General features: G+C 37.9%; 1 protein-coding gene across 1 annotated transcript in view; it reads right to left on the bottom strand.

Moving 5' to 3' along the window:
- The window catches only part of ITSN2 (intersectin 2), a 103,830-nt gene that overhangs the window by 47,822 nt on the left and 37,789 nt on the right, over positions 1–18,219 (bottom strand). Inside the window, exons 15-22 of the mRNA XM_081100613.1 lie at positions 16,077–16,217; positions 14,759–14,846; positions 13,100–13,239; positions 12,023–12,103; positions 4,637–4,773; positions 3,181–3,317; positions 1,423–1,520; positions 854–1,026 (exon numbers count right to left, since the gene is read on the bottom strand). Coding sequence (XP_080956739.1) covers positions 854–1,026; positions 1,423–1,520; positions 3,181–3,317; positions 4,637–4,773; positions 12,023–12,103; positions 13,100–13,239; positions 14,759–14,846; positions 16,077–16,217 — 995 coding nt within the window. The remainder of the gene's footprint in view (positions 1–853; positions 1,027–1,422; positions 1,521–3,180; positions 3,318–4,636; positions 4,774–12,022; positions 12,104–13,099; positions 13,240–14,758; positions 14,847–16,076; positions 16,218–18,219) is intronic.

Raw genomic sequence — 18,219 nt, 5'->3', positions numbered from 1 at the left:
TACATAAAAGGGTACGGTCTTTTTTTTTTTTTTTTTTTTTTTTTTTTTAGTTTTATTCATTTCAAACGGGCTGGATATCTGGCCCGCGGGCCGTAGTTTGCCCACGGCTGCCCTAACCACTCCCCTGCCAGCCTGATCGATGCCTAACTGCTCCCCTGCCAGCCTGATCACCCCCAACTGCCCTCCCCTGTCGGTATGGTCGTCCCCAACTGCCCTCCCCTGCAGGCCCAGTCACCCTCAACTGCCCTCCCCTGCAGGCCCAGTCCCCTACAACTGCCCTCCCCTGCCGGCCATCTTGTGGTGGACATCTTGTGACCACATAGGGGCGGCCATCTTGTGCGAGGGTGTGATGGTCAATTTGCATATTACCTCTTTATTATATAGGATATAGGATAATGTTTAAACACAATTTGTGGAAAAAAGATTCATGAACAAACTAATGACCTATGTTTAAATTACCAAGTTTCAGTATTAACATTAGAACAGGAGGTACTCTTGAAGAGTCCAGCACTGATGATAAAACAATTAAGTCACAAGCTGACATAAATACATATTGGGCATTCATTCATTTGCAGAGCTATATAAACTCCACTGTTAGCTGAAAACTTACTCAGAGCCCTAGCTGGTTTGGCTCAGTGGATAGAGTGTCTGCCTATGGGCTGAAGGGTCCCGGGTTCGATCCCAGTCAAGGGCACATGCCCAGGTTGAGGGCTTGAGCCCAAGTAAGGGGCATGCATGAGGCAGCCAATCAATGATTCTGTCATCATTGATGTTTCTCTCTCTTCCCCTCTCCCTTCCTTTCTGAAATCAATAAAAATATGTTTAAAAACAAAACAAAACAAAAAAAACTTACTCAGAAGTTGAGGTAGCAGATAAAGATACTGTGGGAGGAAGTATGGCCTTTTTAGGAGACACAGATTTTTCACTTGATGGCATTTTTTCTACATAGTTGCATGGAAACCAGCCAAACTTTCCTTGGAAACTACCATAAAGCCAACCAGGTTCTCCTGTGGTTTTTTCATCAACCTGTGGAAATGAAAAGAAGGGTTAACAGTGGTTAGAAAGCCACACTTTTACAGTGGAAAGGGATGCAGACTTTGAACACAACCACTGTGACACTACTTCAGTCAAGCTGATAGCCGAGATGTCTACTAAGTGGCTAAGGGGTGGGCAGTGTATGCAGCACAGATATGCTGGACACTGATGATTCACATCCCACCCGAGACAGAACACGATGTCATCATGCTGCTCAGAATGGCATGCTATTTAAAACTTATGAATTGTTTTATTTCTGGAATTTTCTATTTAATATTTTCAGACTGTGATTGACTAAGGGTAACTGAAATCACAGAAAGTGAAACTGCAGATAAAAAAGATATTACGTTGTATTCAGTTCATGAGATAAAAAGACTTTGTTCCTACCTGTATTATATCCCCAGAATTAAAACTCATCTCATCATGGCTCCTTGCTTCAAAGTGATATAAAGCTCTATAATTCACCAATTCACTAGCTGGCTCACCTAAAGAGAAGACAATTGTCATTATTTGCTACTTTCATGTATACATTTTGCTATGACTCAAGAACACGTAAAAGAAAAAAGAGAAAACTGAGAATCAAACTGTATGATGAAAATCCATTTGTATAGTCTTGTTAGGATTTAAATATCTTGAATAGTCTTAGAATCACTATAAAAGCAAACAAGGATGTTCATCTTAAGTAAAGTTGGAGGCAGTAAAACAGGGGTCCTCAAACTACGGCCCGGGGCCACATGCAGCCCGCCGAAAACATTTATCCGGCCCGCCGGGTATTTTTGCCGCTGCTGTGTGCATAGGAATTTGTTCATAGTTTTTTTTTAACTATAGTCCGGCCCTCCAACGGTCTGAGGGACAGTGAACTGGCCCCCTGTTTAAAAAGTTTGAGGACCCCTGCAGTAAAACAAAGAGATAACTTGCAGGTGTACCATGCGCAGGGATCTAAGGGAGTGTTGGTGGCTGAGCCATGCAAAGTGGAAGCAGCAAGTGCCTTATTAGTTTGATCTGTGACGTCAGAATATAATAGGGAAAAAGAGCACAAAAAGGGAGGTCACAGATGAGAAGATTAGCAAGTAACCAGGGTTGACTAAAGGAAGATCTATATATTTACAGTATGGTTCTAAAAGAAAAACCACAGAAGGGCTCACAAATACACTAGACTTGATAAAATTAAGATATTTTACTTTTGTCATTTGTAGAATAAATGTTTTAGCTTATAAAACTTTCAACACATTGTATTACCAAGGATTTAATGATCTATACATTCAAAAGAGATATAATAATAAAAAATATTTTAGGAATGGTATATAAAAAACAAAGTAATGTTCTAAAAAATTTTAATGTGCAAAGACTTAAAATTTTATTGTTTCATTAAAACAAACAGTTTAGGCCTAGCTGATTTGGCTCAGTGGATAGAGCGTTGGCCTGCAGACTGAAGAGTCCCAGGTTTGATTCCGGCCAAGGGCACATACCTGGGTTGCAGGTTCAATCCTCAGTAGAGGACCTGCTGGAGGCAGCAAATCAATGATTCTCATCATTGATGTTTCTCTCTCTCTCTCCCCCCTTCTCCCTTTCTCTCTGAAATCAATAAAGAAATAAAAAAAATATATAAACAGTTTAGTTACACTAGCAGAAAAAAATATTTGAAACTGTTTACTTAGATTACGAAAACCACATCATGGTCTGTTTATAGTGATGACTTACCTTTTTTTCTCAATGTTGTTTTAAGATTTCTACACTGTCTTTTTTTTCTTTAATATATTTTTAATTGATTTCAGAGCGAAAGGGAGAGGGAGAAATAGAAACATCAATGATGACAGAGAATCACTTATTGGCTACCTCTTGTAACCACCTTCTGGGGATCAATCCCGAAACCCAGGCATGTGCCCTGATCAGGAATCGAACTGCAACCTCCAGGTTCATGGGTCGACGCTTAAACAACTGAGACATACCTGCTGGGCTACCCTCAGTTTGTTTAAATAAGTCTACACAGTTCTCATCCAAGTTTAATTTAGAAAAGAACTTTTTTTCTGATTCTAAGATAATTATCTGTTTTAATTTTCTTTTTGCCTTTCATCAGAATCTTTCTTTATTCTTTTGTTGCTCTGTCTCCGAAAAATCAAATCTTATTTTTATCCGCATCCTTACATCGTTTCTCCTCAGTTTTCTTTTCCTCTTCTTGAACTTTTTCTTGGGTCTTTTCTTCCTGGAGCCGCTTTTGTTTTTCTTCTTCCTCCTTTCTAAGATTTTCTCTCCATAAGTTTTCTTTTCCTTGCTTTGCTTTCCTTCACATAAAAGACAAAGAGTTTGCACAATGTCCTAACTTTTTAAAAACAAAATAAAAATAAAATAGATCGTGCTCTTGACAAACTGAAGAAATATTACATCTATTTAGATGTAAGATAATATATACTTAAGTATCTATATCTACAAAAGCCTAAGAGACCATTACGACTGAAATGACCAGTCCACCAGCCACTATGATGTGCACTGACCACCAGGGGGCAGACGTTCAACACAGGAGCTGCCCCCTGGTGGTCAGTGAGCTCCCACAGCCAACCTCCCGCAGTCCCTGCCCCCATCCTGCAGGCCCGGGTCGGCCTGGCCCCGATCGGGACTAGGCAAGGCGCCCTGATAGGCCCTGATTGCCGGCCAGGCCTAGGGACCCCACCTGTGCATGAATTTCTTGCACTGGGCCTCCAGTACTCTTATACGGTAATTATATATTTGTTATAGCAAAGAGATATGAGTAGCTATATCTATGCTATATCTATTTTTTTTTTTGTCAGATGGGCAAAAAATATTTTTTGGTGTGCTGCAGAATTTTAGTATTTAGTTTATATGTGCCATGAGATGAAAAGCTGAAAATCACTGCTCTAAGTGAAGGGTTCTATGTTTCAGACACCACACTGTCCTACTTTTCTTTGCTATAAATGGAGGCAACTGATAAATCTCAGTGGTACAAAGGGAACTGCACAACATGAAATTCTACACTCAGTCTTATCACTCTAAAAAACTAAGTATTTTTTTTTTTCTTCATCTTTCAGGTCTGATTCCAAAGCCCATATTTTTCACTAATGAAACATAAAATTGGTTACTTTAAATTCAGTTCCTAAAAGAAGAACTGAATTTCTAAAATTTAGAATTTAACTAGTATCTTAGGACAATCCTTTTATTTATCCTTTATTCCCCTTCAATATTTATAGTCAAACTAGAGGTATAGGTAACAAAATTAGAATTCTTAGATTAATATCTTCTTAAATAATAAAAGGTTAATATGCAAATCAACTGAACGGTGGAACGACTGGTCACTATGATGCGCACTGACCACGAGGGAGCAGACGCTCAACGCAGGAGCCGGGCTCACGGGCTCATGGCTCGCCACAGTGGCAGTGGCAGGAGCCTCTCCCGCCTCTGCGGCAGCACTAAGGATGTCCGGGGAGCGGGCCTAAGCCATCAGCTGGACATCCCCTGAGGGCTCCTGGACTGTGAGAGGGCGCAGGCCAGGCTGAGGAACGTGCCCCCCCCCCACTCCCCCCGCTCCAGTGCGTGAATCTCATGCTCTTGGCCTCTAGTAGTATAATAACTTTATCAGCTATATTACCTTACAGCCTCATCTTCTTGTTTCTTTTTTTGTATTAGCTCTGACCTTTTTCTTTCTATTTCCTTTAACTTGTTATGTTTGATCTTATGAAGCTGTTCAAGAGCTAACTGCTGTGTATTGTAGCTTTTTCTCAGTTCCTAAGGAGAAAAGAAAATAAGTCAATTAGGCCACTGATTTAAATATTTTTTATATAGTGAGTCATTTTCATTAAAAGACAAAAATCTTAAAGCAAGATAAACTAAAGTAAAAATATTAACAGTTTAAAAACATCTAAATGATTAAAAACATAACTGAATACAATATATACTTAAGCCATGTAGCCACTGAGGACAAACACCTGTTAAAAATCATCTACTTTTGTATTAATTCATTTCTAAGGAACACAGAATCTGATTTGATAATTCATTTTTAATATAAAAGCAATGCATTAAAACTTCTTAAGACAATGTGCTTGTTATAACATCTTAAGAGGAATTTCATTCAGTCAATTTTTTACACAGTAGTCTAATCGAGTATATTTAGTACATAGCTTATTTAAGTTTTTACTCAAAATCCAAAGGACTACTATTCCTGATCTCCAAATTAGTTAACCTACTGTCACCTGTATAAATTAAAATCTCACCTTGCTTTTACTCCAAAACCTTGGGAGCACAGGTTAAGAAGAACCTAACCCACTAAAGATTCTACTGACAGGTCTTTCCCTCTAAGGAAAAGTACCCCCCAATCATTATCCGAAGTCAACAGTGGTGACTTTACAACACACTAAAGATATTTTGAAGATTCATGATAGTCCCTTTCCTAGTAAGAACAACAAAGTATGTGGACAGCACATATATGTGCTCTCACTGAATCCTCATAAGACTCTGCAAAGAAGGAAGAGCCGATATTGTCAGCTTACTTTTATAGAAAAAGAAAGCAAAGTTTGGAGATTAAATGACAAATAGTTACACAACTAGCAAATGACATGGATGAGACCAGAACTAATTTCTTTAGATTCCTAGGCCAGTACTTTTCTCATTGTTCCTCATTGCTAAAGATACAATATTGTGTGAATTTCCTTAATGGAATAATGGCCTATCAAATGTCTCATCTTTTGGCTTTGCTATATGTCTTAGTGTGATTTGAGCAAAGGAGTAAAAATTATCACTGATCTTCTATATGTCTATTACAGAATCCAATAAAACAATTTCTTAAGATACTTTATTTATTTATTTATTTATTTATTTATTTATTTGAGGCCTGGTGTACGGATTCGTGCACTGGTGGGGTGGGCCCTTAGCATAGCCTGCGGGGATCGGGCCGGAAACTGGCAGTCCAACACCACCTGCCACTCCTGCCTGCTGCTCCTGTTCATCCAGGCCCCGCAGCACCTGCCACCACCACTGCTTGACGGGCTCACTGCTGCTCCACTGCGGTCTTGGGCTGCAGTGGCCAGCTGTGAGCCCTGCGTCTAACACCCATCGGTCAGCTGAGTGGCACTCCCACTGTAGGAGTGCACTGACCACCAGGGGGCAGCTCTTGCATTGACCGTCTGCCCCCGGTGGTCATTGTGTGTCATAGCAACTGGTTGATCAGTCACTTAGGCTTCTATATATATAGATTTATTTTCCTCACCAAAGGATATTTTTTTCCATTGATTTTAAGAGAGAGTTGAAGGGAGAGGGAGAGACAGAGAGAAACATGGACATGAGAGAAACATATCGATTGGTTGACTCTCACATGCCCGGGAGCCTGCAACTGAGGTACGTGCCCTTAACCGGAATTGAACCCGGGACCTTTCAGTTTGCAGGCCATCGCTCTATCCACTGCGCAAAACTGGCTAGGGCTTTAAAGATACTTTTAATGTTACTCATATTTCACCATAAGTAGCTTAAAGGAGTGACCAGATGCTCTACTATCCCGAAGGGTCATAGAGCTAGAACTAAGTGTCTGTCTTCTTTCAAGACCATTGGGACCAATTCCATCTCACCTGCCAACTAACCTTGTCATTCTTTATTTACTACCTGAATTCTCTGCTTTTAATGCTGCTTTCCCCTTGATCTGACCCAATCCCCCAACCTTCCTCTCCTCAGACCCCTTCAATGCCCTAGAACTTCCTCTTAGTGGTCAGGACACTCCCACAAGCCACATTTCTCTGAATGGAAAGTCCCTTACCTCCTTGCCTTTCTGGCTGATCCCTTAGGATAATGCCTTTCTTCTAGTTCTTTCTCAGTTGATTATCACGTAGTCCATAAAATTAGGGCCAGGTGGTGACTTTAGTATTTTTCCTTGCTCTTTGTTGTCACTTACAGAATATTATTTCTCCTAACTCTTACAAACTATATTTTTGTGAGGCTTGTACCATCTAGCAATACCACTCTCCCTTTCTTCTTATTGTTAGGTATTGATCACCTGGTCACTGATCCACAATGACTCATCTTTACCATTCTTCAAGTCTTTGACATCCACATAGATGACCAAATCAAAACCTCAACTCTCAGGTTGATCTCCTCAACAATGATCGTTTACTCCATCTAATCCATTATTCACATTATAACCTACATCTTGTCAACATCAGAAACAGAACTACCATTGATCAAATATCCCATTCTTCAAACAACTTCTTATTCTTTGAGCTTTTCTTATATCTGGTACACCATTTCAACAGTTTTCCAAACTCAGTTAGACCTCCATTCTGTTGACCCCATCCATCATGCTCTCTTTTTTTCATCAGCACCTCTACTTCTCCTCACATCCATTCGTGTCAAGTCCATATTTCAGAGCTCTTTATAATAATTATTGTGTCACAGGGTTGTAACACCCCTGTCCCTTCCTCTTTGGCCATTTCTATTAAAACCTCAAACCGCGCCGAAACCGGTTTGGCTCAGTGGATAGAGCGTCGGCCTGCGGACTGAAAGGTCCCAGGTTCGATTCCGGTCAAGGGCATGTACCTGGGTTGCGGGCACATCCCCAGTAGGAGATGTGCAGGAGGCAGCTGATCGATGTTTCTAACTCTCTCTCTCCCTTCCTCTCTGTAAAAAATCAATAAAATATATTTAAAAACAAAACAAAAAAACAAACCTCAAACCTGCATAAACCTAAGAACTTATTTCATCAGCCTTCTCAGGGCTTACACCCAAGCAGCTGAAATTGGTGGAGAAAAATGATACAATCAGACATGCTGTTTTCAATTTAAATTCACGATCACCAACTTCAAACAGGCAGTCAACATTGCTCAGCACACCTACTGTTTTTCTCTACTAAGCTTGCACCCTCCACTCCAGAGGTGTCTACTTCTCTGCCCTGAAACTTCCTAATCTTCCTTCCATCCATTCTCTGCAAGACCAGCTAGTAAGCTTGCCTCATTAAACCATCAGACTACAACTCCCTCTTCTTTCCATTTCAAAATCAATAAAACTTCCTGCATCTGCACCCATCTTCTTTTAGTCTAGTTTGAGTTACTCCATGTTCTCAATTACCCAGGAAGATTCCTTATAATAGCCCAACTTACTTCTAATTTTAAGTCTTGAAGCTGTCAACTTCCTATTCTCCACCAACAAATCTAACTTCACACCCATCTTTTTTCCCATGTGATTTTTTATTTGATTTGTACTTCTCTTTTATTTTATTTATTGTCTCAAGGTTTACATATGTCTCCTTTTTGCCGGCTTGACTCCCCCACACCCAGCCATTCCCACCCCGGGCAAGCTCCCACCGCCCCAGTGTTGTGTGTGTCCATTGGTTATGCTAATATGCATACATACAAGTCCTTTGGTTGCTCTCTAACCTCCCCTCCCACTCCTGCCATTTGTCTCTGGATCTATTCTTGTTCATCAAATTATGTTGATCATTATATCCCACATAAGAGTGAGATCATGTGATATTTATCTTTCTCCAACTGGCTTATTTCACTTAGCATAATGCTCTCCAGTTCCATCCATGCTTTTGCAAATGGTAAAAGTTCCTTCTTTTTTATAGCGGCATAGTATTCCATTGTGTAGAAGTACCATAGTTTTTAAATACACTCATCTGCTGATGGGCACTTAGGCTGTTTCCAAATCTTAGCTATTGAAAATTGTGCTGCTATGAACATAGGGGTGCATATATCCTTTCTGATTGGTGTTTCTGGTTTCTTGGGATATAGTCCTAGAAGTGGGGTCACTGGGTCAAATGGGAGTTTCATTTTTAGTTTTTTGAGGAAACTCATACTGTCTTCCACAGTGGCTGCACCAGTCTGCATTCCCACCAGCAGTGCACAAGGGTTCCTTTTTCTCCACATCCTCGCCAGCACTTGTCGTTTGTTGATGATAGCCATTCTGACAGGTGTGAGATGGTACCTCATTGTTGTTTTGATTTGCATCTCTTGGATGATTAGTGACTTTTAGCATGTTTTCTTTCATATGTCTCTCGGCCTTCTGTATGCCCTCTTTTGAAAAGTGTCTACTTAGGTCCTTTGCCCATTTTTTGTTTGGATCGTTTATCTTCCTTTTGTTAAACTGTATCCCCCATGTGTTATACTGGAAGTATTCTTTTTATTTAATCCTTTAAATTCTGGATTATCTTAACCTGCTTCCCTAGGGACTTTACTCTATCAACTGCCATTTTATATATTCAATGTCACTCAATCTCTCTCTTTCCTCCTTCCTCCCTTCCTTTCTATAAAAACATATATTTTTATTGATTTCAGAAAGAAAGGAAGAGAGAGATAGAAACATCAATGATGAAAGAGAATCATTGATTGGCTGCCTCCTGCACGCCCTTCTGGGGAATTGAGTCTGCAACCCGCGTATGTGCCCTGACCGGGAATTGAACTTTGACCTTCTGGTTCATGGGTCAATGCTCAACCACTGAACTACTCTGGCTGGGTCCTTCCTCTCTCATTATCATCTCCTTCAAATCTGTCTTTCTTCCTCCATTCCTTTTGCATTTAAAAAATAGCCTTTACTTAAAAGAATAAATTACATGGAGTCAGAAGTGTTCCTAAAATGTGAAATACTAGTATATGGTTCTCTGCTGTTTTTTGACTAATTTCATTGTGCTTTTTTTCTCATAAACTCTACACAGTAACCCTAAATGCTGCATATTTCTGACTGAGAACATTTAAAACCATTCATTCATTCAACATGTACTTTTTTTTAAAAAATACATTTTATTGAGTTTTTTACAGAGAGGAAAGAAGAGAGATAGAGCGTTAGAAACATCGATGAGAGAGAAACATCGACCAGCTGCCTCCTGCACACTCCCCACTGGGGATGTGCCCGCAACCAAGGTACATGCCCTTGACCAGAATCGAACCTGGGACCTTTCAGTCCGCAGGCCGACGCTCTATCCGCTGAGCCAAACCGGTTTCGGCCAACATGTACTTATTGCCACCCACAATCTTCCATGCACTAGGTGCTGGTAATTTGACAATGAAATTAGTCAATCATCATTAAGACACTGAGTTGGATATGGTTGCCTAACCACCATGTCCATCCTTTTGTCTTATCCCTTTACTATGTAGCCATATGCCTCACAGAAAGCTGATAAAACCTCCAAGGCTGGTCCTAATTTTTCTTTTTTCTCCCCCAGCTTTACTGAGGTATAACCGACAAAAATTTATATATTTTATACACTGTGAAATGATCACCACAATCAATCTCATTAAAATAGCAATCTCCTCACATACATAGTTCTTTCTCTCTCCTCAGTGTTAAGAACTTTAAGATCTATCCTCTTAGGAAATTTCAATGAAACAAAACAGTATTGTTAACTACAGTCACCCTGCTGTACATTAGATCCCAGAACTTACTCATCTTACATAACCAAACTTTGTACCCTTTATCCTTCAAGTCTTTCTTCCAAAGACCAAAATTTTCCTTTGACCTCATGCTCTGTTCACTCTCCTCTTAAAAGTTGCTCACACTCAACCCTTCCTCAACTCCCACTCCTGATCTGTCGCAATCCTGCTTCTGCTAGTCACTCAACTGAAATGGCACTTTCAGAAAGGTCTTCAAAGGTCTCCTTGTTGACAATTCCATGGGTCTGTTTCATTACTATGTTAACTGATTGCTCTGTATCACTTCACCATGACGATTACAGAGGGACTCTATTCTTGCTTTCTGTGACACCACGGCCAGTCTCCTGACCACTCTGACAGTATAGGTCTCATCCCCTTTGAGTTTTCTAATTGCCCCCAGTGAAAGTTTGAATAAGCAGTGAAAGGCTAGAAGGCAGGAAGCAGAACGAAAAAAGCAAAACAAGAGGTAAGAATAATCTGCTGGCCTGTGGAGAATCAAATGTTATGTGAAAGAATGATAATCCACAAGTCATCAAACCCATTTTACAAAGATATTTAAGTTTAAATTTTTGTGTAATTTGTAGAAAAGTTCTACAAATCAGATAATCTGGCCATTTTGCTATAACCACAAAGGAAAAGCTGATGCTGTCATTCCAATTTGCCCTTTTTTGCTTAGGTAACAAATGAGCTCTATTTATCACATCCCTGTCTTTGCTGTGCATATGCAAACTACTGCCTACAGCCATCCATTTTAGTCCCAGGTTGAATGCAGTCAAAATCTACTATGGTTAGCACATGGTACAGTTGAAGCACCTTTCTTTTAAACTACAGTAAGTCCTCACTTAACATCATCAATAGGTTCTTCAACTTTTAAGTGAAACAATGTATAGAAAAACCAATTTTACCATAGGCTAATTGTTATAAACAAGAGTTAAGTTTCTATGGTATCTCATCAATGTTATAACAAAACGACATTGAATAAAACATTATTTGAGGACATGCTGTATATTAAAACAGGAATTCATTGAGTATTTTAAATACCCATATGCTATATATGACAAAGTGAGCTCTTTATTTATACATGTGATTTAAACATTTTTATCTTAAGTGCAAGCATGTCTAAACATGAAGCCTGGTAACCAGATGTAACTAAAGCTGCCCCTGCATTATAGGTTAAAATCGTTCCATAAAGTGGTATTAGAAAGCAGCAACCCATTATATGTATGATATAACCTAGTCCTAAATTTCAGAAAGTAAAAGTTTTATTTTAAACAGTGATATGGGTAAATGACTTAATCTCACACTCTTTTAGCTTTCCTTTCAATTCAATCAGTGATCATCCAATCAGCTAACCCAGCTCACAAGGATGATGTAAGGGAACCCGGTGATATTTCCAAGTGTCTGGGCTCTTTATGAGAAAGGCAATCATACTGATTTCTGGCATTAGACTCAAACAGGCAGTTAGATAGCAGAAGGATATTCAAGCAAGCAGGAAGAAAAAGGGTCTATATAGTATATGTTATTTCAAACAAAGATATTCAGATAAATGCAAAAAATAGTCTAGTTAAAAAAAAAAAAGAAAACAGTAAAGTAACTCAAAGCAAGGGAGCTAGATATTAGAAAATAACCTTAAGTAAGAGGAAGAGGTTGTTGAGACAGCTGAGCAGAGACAAAAGGCACTGAAGAACAGAGTCATCCATACTCCCACACTGCAAGATAAGGCAGATAAAAAGCCAATTAAACTATGTACAGATTAAAAAAATAATGTAGGGAAGTTAACTTGGCTGGCTTGTCTGTACATCAATGACAAATTATTTGGTTAAATTTTTTTTCTAAATATATACTTGTGTGAAATGTATTATAATACGCACCTCAAATTTCTCTTCCTTAACTGAACCCACATCACCTCTTTTCTCTATTTGTTTATTCTAGAGTTTGTGTCATGTTATTCTAAATAGTCAGCAAGATAAAAGTCACATAGCTGCCTGAAAAGCTATGTAATACTTTATGCTCTGAAAACTTTATGCTCAGTTAGAAAGGAATAACTCCCACATTTGAATGATGTGCCATCATTCTGGTTTTTAGCTTTTCATATCTTCTTTCATAGGAATAGTTTTAGTATACAACTAATTCTTCACAGAATGATAGGCATATAATATATAATTTGGACTTCTGCTCTGCACTGCAGCAAATAATGAATCATGAACTTATTTTCATGCAAAGTTTATAGTGCCAGAGTATGCTTTAGATTTCACTGATTATTATATTATTTCAAAAGGTTAAGTAAATTAAATTGTAACAAAGAAACAAGAAAAGAATTTAGTGTGTTAGAAGAGCTTCTACCAGGACTATTATAAATTTTCCATATTCCCGATTTTAGAATTTTGCCCAAGATCATGCTGGCTGAGATCCATTCTTTGATACTGACAAAGGCAATTATTCTTAAAATGTGCAAATGCCCAATAAAAACAGTCATCAAAAACTGAAAACTATAGTAAATGATGGTTAGTTACATGACACAATGTTTACATCTACAAAGAACATGTAAAACAATCTTGCAATTCTAGTACAGCTCAAATTATAAAATAAATTATGAAAATGTACTATCTATAAAAATAATTTCACATATTCATTCTATTAGATCAAAATAAGGAAGGTAAGAAGGCAGCTAACTAAAAATGAATGTAATAGAATATAATAAATACCTTTAGTTGACTATTAAATGAATCCATTTCTGATAGCTTAGATGCAGTTTCTTTTTCCAGTGCATCTAACTGTTCTCTAAGTCTTTGGCATAATTCTTCCTTTTCTAATGATTTTTTATGAAGTAGACTCATTCCTAAATCTGAAATACAGAATCAGACAGTTTACATTTGGTAGAAATTCCTATGTCTTTACAAGTAATTGGCATTTGCTGTCTGGTCAAATTGGTCTAACTAGAGAAAGACAAAGAATGTACATGTATAATGTGGATCAGCTGAAGAGATAAAAACTCAGTGGTCATTACCCCCTTTCAAATCAGATCCTGGGAAGCTCTTCATATAGAAATGTGTAAGGAGTGGTTCTGTACTCAAACAATATAGGACTTGAAGTGGTGCTCCACTTGGGGTAAGGCTTTTCACTAACCTGATCCTCAGGCTCTCTTTCTATACAATGAGCATCATATCTCTGATCTCATTTATGAGGTGATGGATATAAAGCCATTAGTATAGAGTCTGGCCCACAGTAAATACTCAATTAACAGCAGCTACTGTCAAAGTAGCTTTCGATATATTCTTCGTGCTTCCAAGAACAGGGGAATATTCATAGCAAGGACTCAATTAATATTACAAACTGGATTATTTAGTAATGTTCCCAAGGAAGTAAGAACAGAGGGCTTCCTTTTAGATAACCTTTCTTACAGAGTCAGGCAGGGATGGAGAAATTAGATAGAAATATATAATGCAACCCTAGCCTGTTTGGCTCAGTGGATAGAGCGTCAGCCTGGGAACTGAAAGGTCCCAGGTTTGATTCTAGTCAAGGGCACATGCCCGGGTTGTGGGCTCGATCCCCAGTGGAGGACTTGCAGGAGGCAGCCGATCCATGATTCTCTCTCATCATGGATGTTTCTATCTCTCTCTCCCTCTTCCTTCCTCTCTGAAATCAATAAAAATGTATTTTTTTAAAAAAGAAATATATAATGCAGATTACATTACAATAAATTAAAATAGCAATCTTACTATCTATTTACATACATATTTAAACTTTATTATATTTTTAAAGTATAAACATCTAGTATAAAACTATAAAATATTTTTAAAGGCTAGTGTAAAATAAAACACTTTCAGAAAGGCACTTTACTCTTTTACATTAAAGAGTAAAAAAAACTCCCCTTTATCTCAACTCCCAGCTTATTCCCCTCTTAGGCATTTACATTTAGATATGTGTATAATCAATATTTATTTCCAAAGGATTTTAATGGGCTCATATTGTCTACATTGCTCAACAATTTGCTTTAAATTTAGTAAACATCTCCTACAAAACAGTTCTTTACAATTCATGCAGGAATATGGCCAAAATGTAGTCTTGTGTTAGAGCCAAACCTAGATCTTGTTTAATTGTACTCTGGCATTTTATTTGATTAATATTTGAAATATGTAAATAAAAATCTTATCAAGATAGGAAGACATACCACAATTATTACTTATTTTTATTAATATAATGTTCTAACATCTGTGATATTTTTCACATTAATCTGAAATTTTTAACTGCAGACAAAAAATGTTATTTATAACAGAATAATGCTATCTTAAAAAGTAACAGAATATACTGATAGTCAGTCATTCAGAAAAGAATAAAAGGCAAAACAAACCTTAGAGACTTACCAGGTGTGTTACCAAGCTGTATGTTTTTAATTCTTTCATTTAATAATTGCTTCTCAGGTACCAAATAGATAAGCTTATTCTGATAGTCCTTATAAAAAGAAAAAGTAGTGCTTGATTAAAACTGTAATGCCTATACTTTTTTTTGCAAACTTCAAAACATGATTTAATCACTCTTAAAACTAAGAATAGGAATAATATGTAGCTGTAAACTGCTCACAACTTATGAATAAACTAGAATGGAGTACACATGACTGAAAATACAATTATTTAGCCCCCGTAAGTTTTGTTCAGCAGATAGAACATCAGCCCTCAGATTGAAGGGTTGTGGGTTCGACTCCAGTCAACGTACTTTGGTTGCAGGCTCGCGCGTGAGAGGCAATCAATCGGGCAAACAATCGATGTGTTTCCTTCTCTCTGTCTCTCCCCCTCCCTTCCACTTTCTCCGAAAATCATTGGAGAAAATATCCTCAGGTGAGGATTAACAAATAAACAAACAAAAAATACAAATGTTTAAACATAAATCCATTCATGAATGGCTGGCTGAAGTTAAAAGGTGTGAAGAAAGCCACTGTTAATGGGGTACAACTGGAGCCTTAAACTTTTCAGCACAATGATGGACGGCAGTGGGCCCAGGCGAAGAGGTGCCTTTGGTATCTGCTACGTGGTATGTGTAAGCAGGCCATGACACTCCAGAATAAATAAGTGTATATCAAAGAGGGACTAGTAACTCTGGGATAACTAAGGAAGCAGGGTTAAATCAGATGGGAAATGTTATTGAGTCTTTGCCTATATCCATGGTGACAAAGTGAAAAAACAGCTGATTAACTGCTAGTCCATATAGAAAGGGAAATTTGCTAAGAGGACTCTAGAGATACAGAATGCTTTCAGAGTCCCTATTCTGCAAACTATGGCAACTGAACTAGATCCTAATGCACAAGTACAGGATAGAATTACCAAGATCCTGGGGGACATAGTCAACATTCTTCCACAATTCTGAAAAGAATAATGTTAAGTCAAAACTTCCTAAAGTAGTAGCAATAATCTTAGTTTAAGATATATAAACTTAAAACACAAAATGATAAATGTCCATTTATGTATAGATATTAAGCAGACCTTAACCAGATGTCTACCAGAGTTTTAGGTGGTCACTGAACTTCCTGATATTATACAAAAGATTGTGTATATTCACTTCCTTCTGGGAAGGTGGTCTATCAGAGACTTGAAGGGGTTCTTGATACCAAAAATCAAAACCACTCTACTAGGAAGAATTATTAATTACGGTTCATGCTGAAGGACAACTGAGCAGCAAAGGACTTACCTGAAGTTCTTGCTGGAGCTGCTTGATTTCCATAATTTCCAGGTCACATTGCTTGTCCAGAACTTCCAGCTCAGTCTTCTGAGTTTGTTTTCTGAGTCGGACATCTTGAAGTCTGCCTGAGATCTGCTGATGTTTGCCATTCTACAGGAAGAGCATACAAATATAAGATAACATAAAATGCTAATAGAAAATGTTATCAGGAAAATATTCTACTTAAATTTTTAAATGTCATTTATACTCAGTCTAAGATAAATGTTTAAAACCAAGTGGAGTATGTATTTGAGTTCTATCTTTTGACTCAAGAGAACTGTTAGCAGGAAATGCACCATTTTCAGAGTGCAAGAGCCCATATATTAGGATGAGAAAGTACAAATATAACACACTAAGTTTCTTCTGAGTTCAGCATTGAGGCACTAATTTATAATATTAAAATAGAGACAAGCTTAAAGAATAACAAGGAATAAATTTTGCATGCAGCATTAGCATTACCTTCTTTGAGCTTATTTCTAACCTCATTGCTGCCATCTAATGTCCTCTAATCAATGTCCAGGAGGGCCTTTCTGGCTACAATTCTCTTCCTATAACAATATTTCTCTCCCCCTTCTTTCTGAGAAGCAGAAAAGAAATAGAGAGCAGAGATTTCCAATGGAAGCTAAGAAGAGGGTTGAGGTGTTATGGGCTGAACTGTGTCCACCCCAATTCATGTTATAGCCTAACCCCCAGTACCTCAGAATGTGACTGTATTTGGAGAAAGGGACTTCAAAGAGGAAATTAAGGGTTAAGTGAGGTCATATGAGTGGGCTAAGACCATCTGATTGGTGTCCTTATAAGAAGAGAAAATTTGGACACAAAAGAGATACCAGAAATGCAGAAGAAGAGGAAAGACCATCTGCGGGCTCAGTAAGAAGGCGGTTATCTGCAAGTAGAGAGGCCTCAAAGGAAACCAAACCTGCTAATACCTTCATTTTAGACCTATAGCCTCCAGAATGGTGAGAAAATAAATTTGTTGTTTAAGCCACTGGTTTGTGGTATTTTGTTATGACAGCCTTAGCAAACTAATACAGCAGGATGTGGAAAAAGATCATGAATAATCAAAATTTCCTATTTGAGAAGTATACACGAAAGATATACATGCTGTGTTCATCCTAGAGCTTATGTTATCTTCAGCACGTGTAAGCATAGGTTCTGGATCTTTTCAGACTCTACACAATAATCTATACTACTGCTTGGTGTGTTACCCAGTTCTTGAGGAAAAAATCATCAATCTTAGGGTAGTCTCCCATTATATTTTAAAGGAAAAATATATAGTCAAGATGATGGTTTAGACCAGGGGTGGGCAAACTTTTTGACTCGAGGGCCACAATGGGTTCTTAAACTGGACCGGAGGGCCGGAACAAAAGCATGGATGGAGTGTTTGTGTGAACTAATATAAATTCAAAGTAAACATCATTACATAAAAGGGTACGGTCTTTTTTTTTTTTAGTTTTATTCATTTCAAACGGGCCGGATCCGGCCCGCGGGCCGTAGTTTGCCCACGGCTGGTTTAGACAGATATCAAATTAGCTACATAGAGAAATTGAAGTTTTTTAGGCCTGTTTTGTAGTACTATGGCATGATTAATAATTGTGGTATTCAATGGGGAGGATAAGGACACATATGTAATACCTTAATCAATAAAGAAAAAAATAAAAAAAAGTTATTGTGGTATGCTTTCCTACACATTTGAAGGCTTAATATAGTACCTTTATAACTAAAAACATTGTGATAATTTAAAAAATCTACTTCAAGTCACCCACCAAATAAATAAATTAAGATCTAAATTTGGCTCCACCACATGGCTACAATGCATTTTTGCAATACCTTACTACACCATTAGATCAGACTTCTGTGATTCTAGGATCTAGTAGAATAGTATGCCTTACCCAGATCCTTTATAGTTTTTCACTCTGCATTTCAAAGTCTTTTAATAACCTGACCCTCTGACATCTGATGGTAAAATATAGTAAGTATAATGGCTAATATTAGCTAATAACTATAGTCTTACAGAACTAAAAGGAATTGTAATAGATCACTTACGTCTGCAGTTTCTAATCATTTTTTATTTTTAGCAGTAGAATCATTTTTCCAAGCAAATCTTAGATAA

The sequence above is a fragment of the Myotis nattereri genome, assembly GCF_964212035.1.
Source record: "Myotis nattereri genome assembly, chromosome: 10".
In the NCBI taxonomy this organism is placed as follows: domain Eukaryota; kingdom Metazoa; phylum Chordata; class Mammalia; order Chiroptera; family Vespertilionidae; genus Myotis; species Myotis nattereri.
The sequence above is the reverse complement of the archived record's forward strand: the minus strand, read 5'-3'. Positions and strand labels throughout refer to the sequence as shown.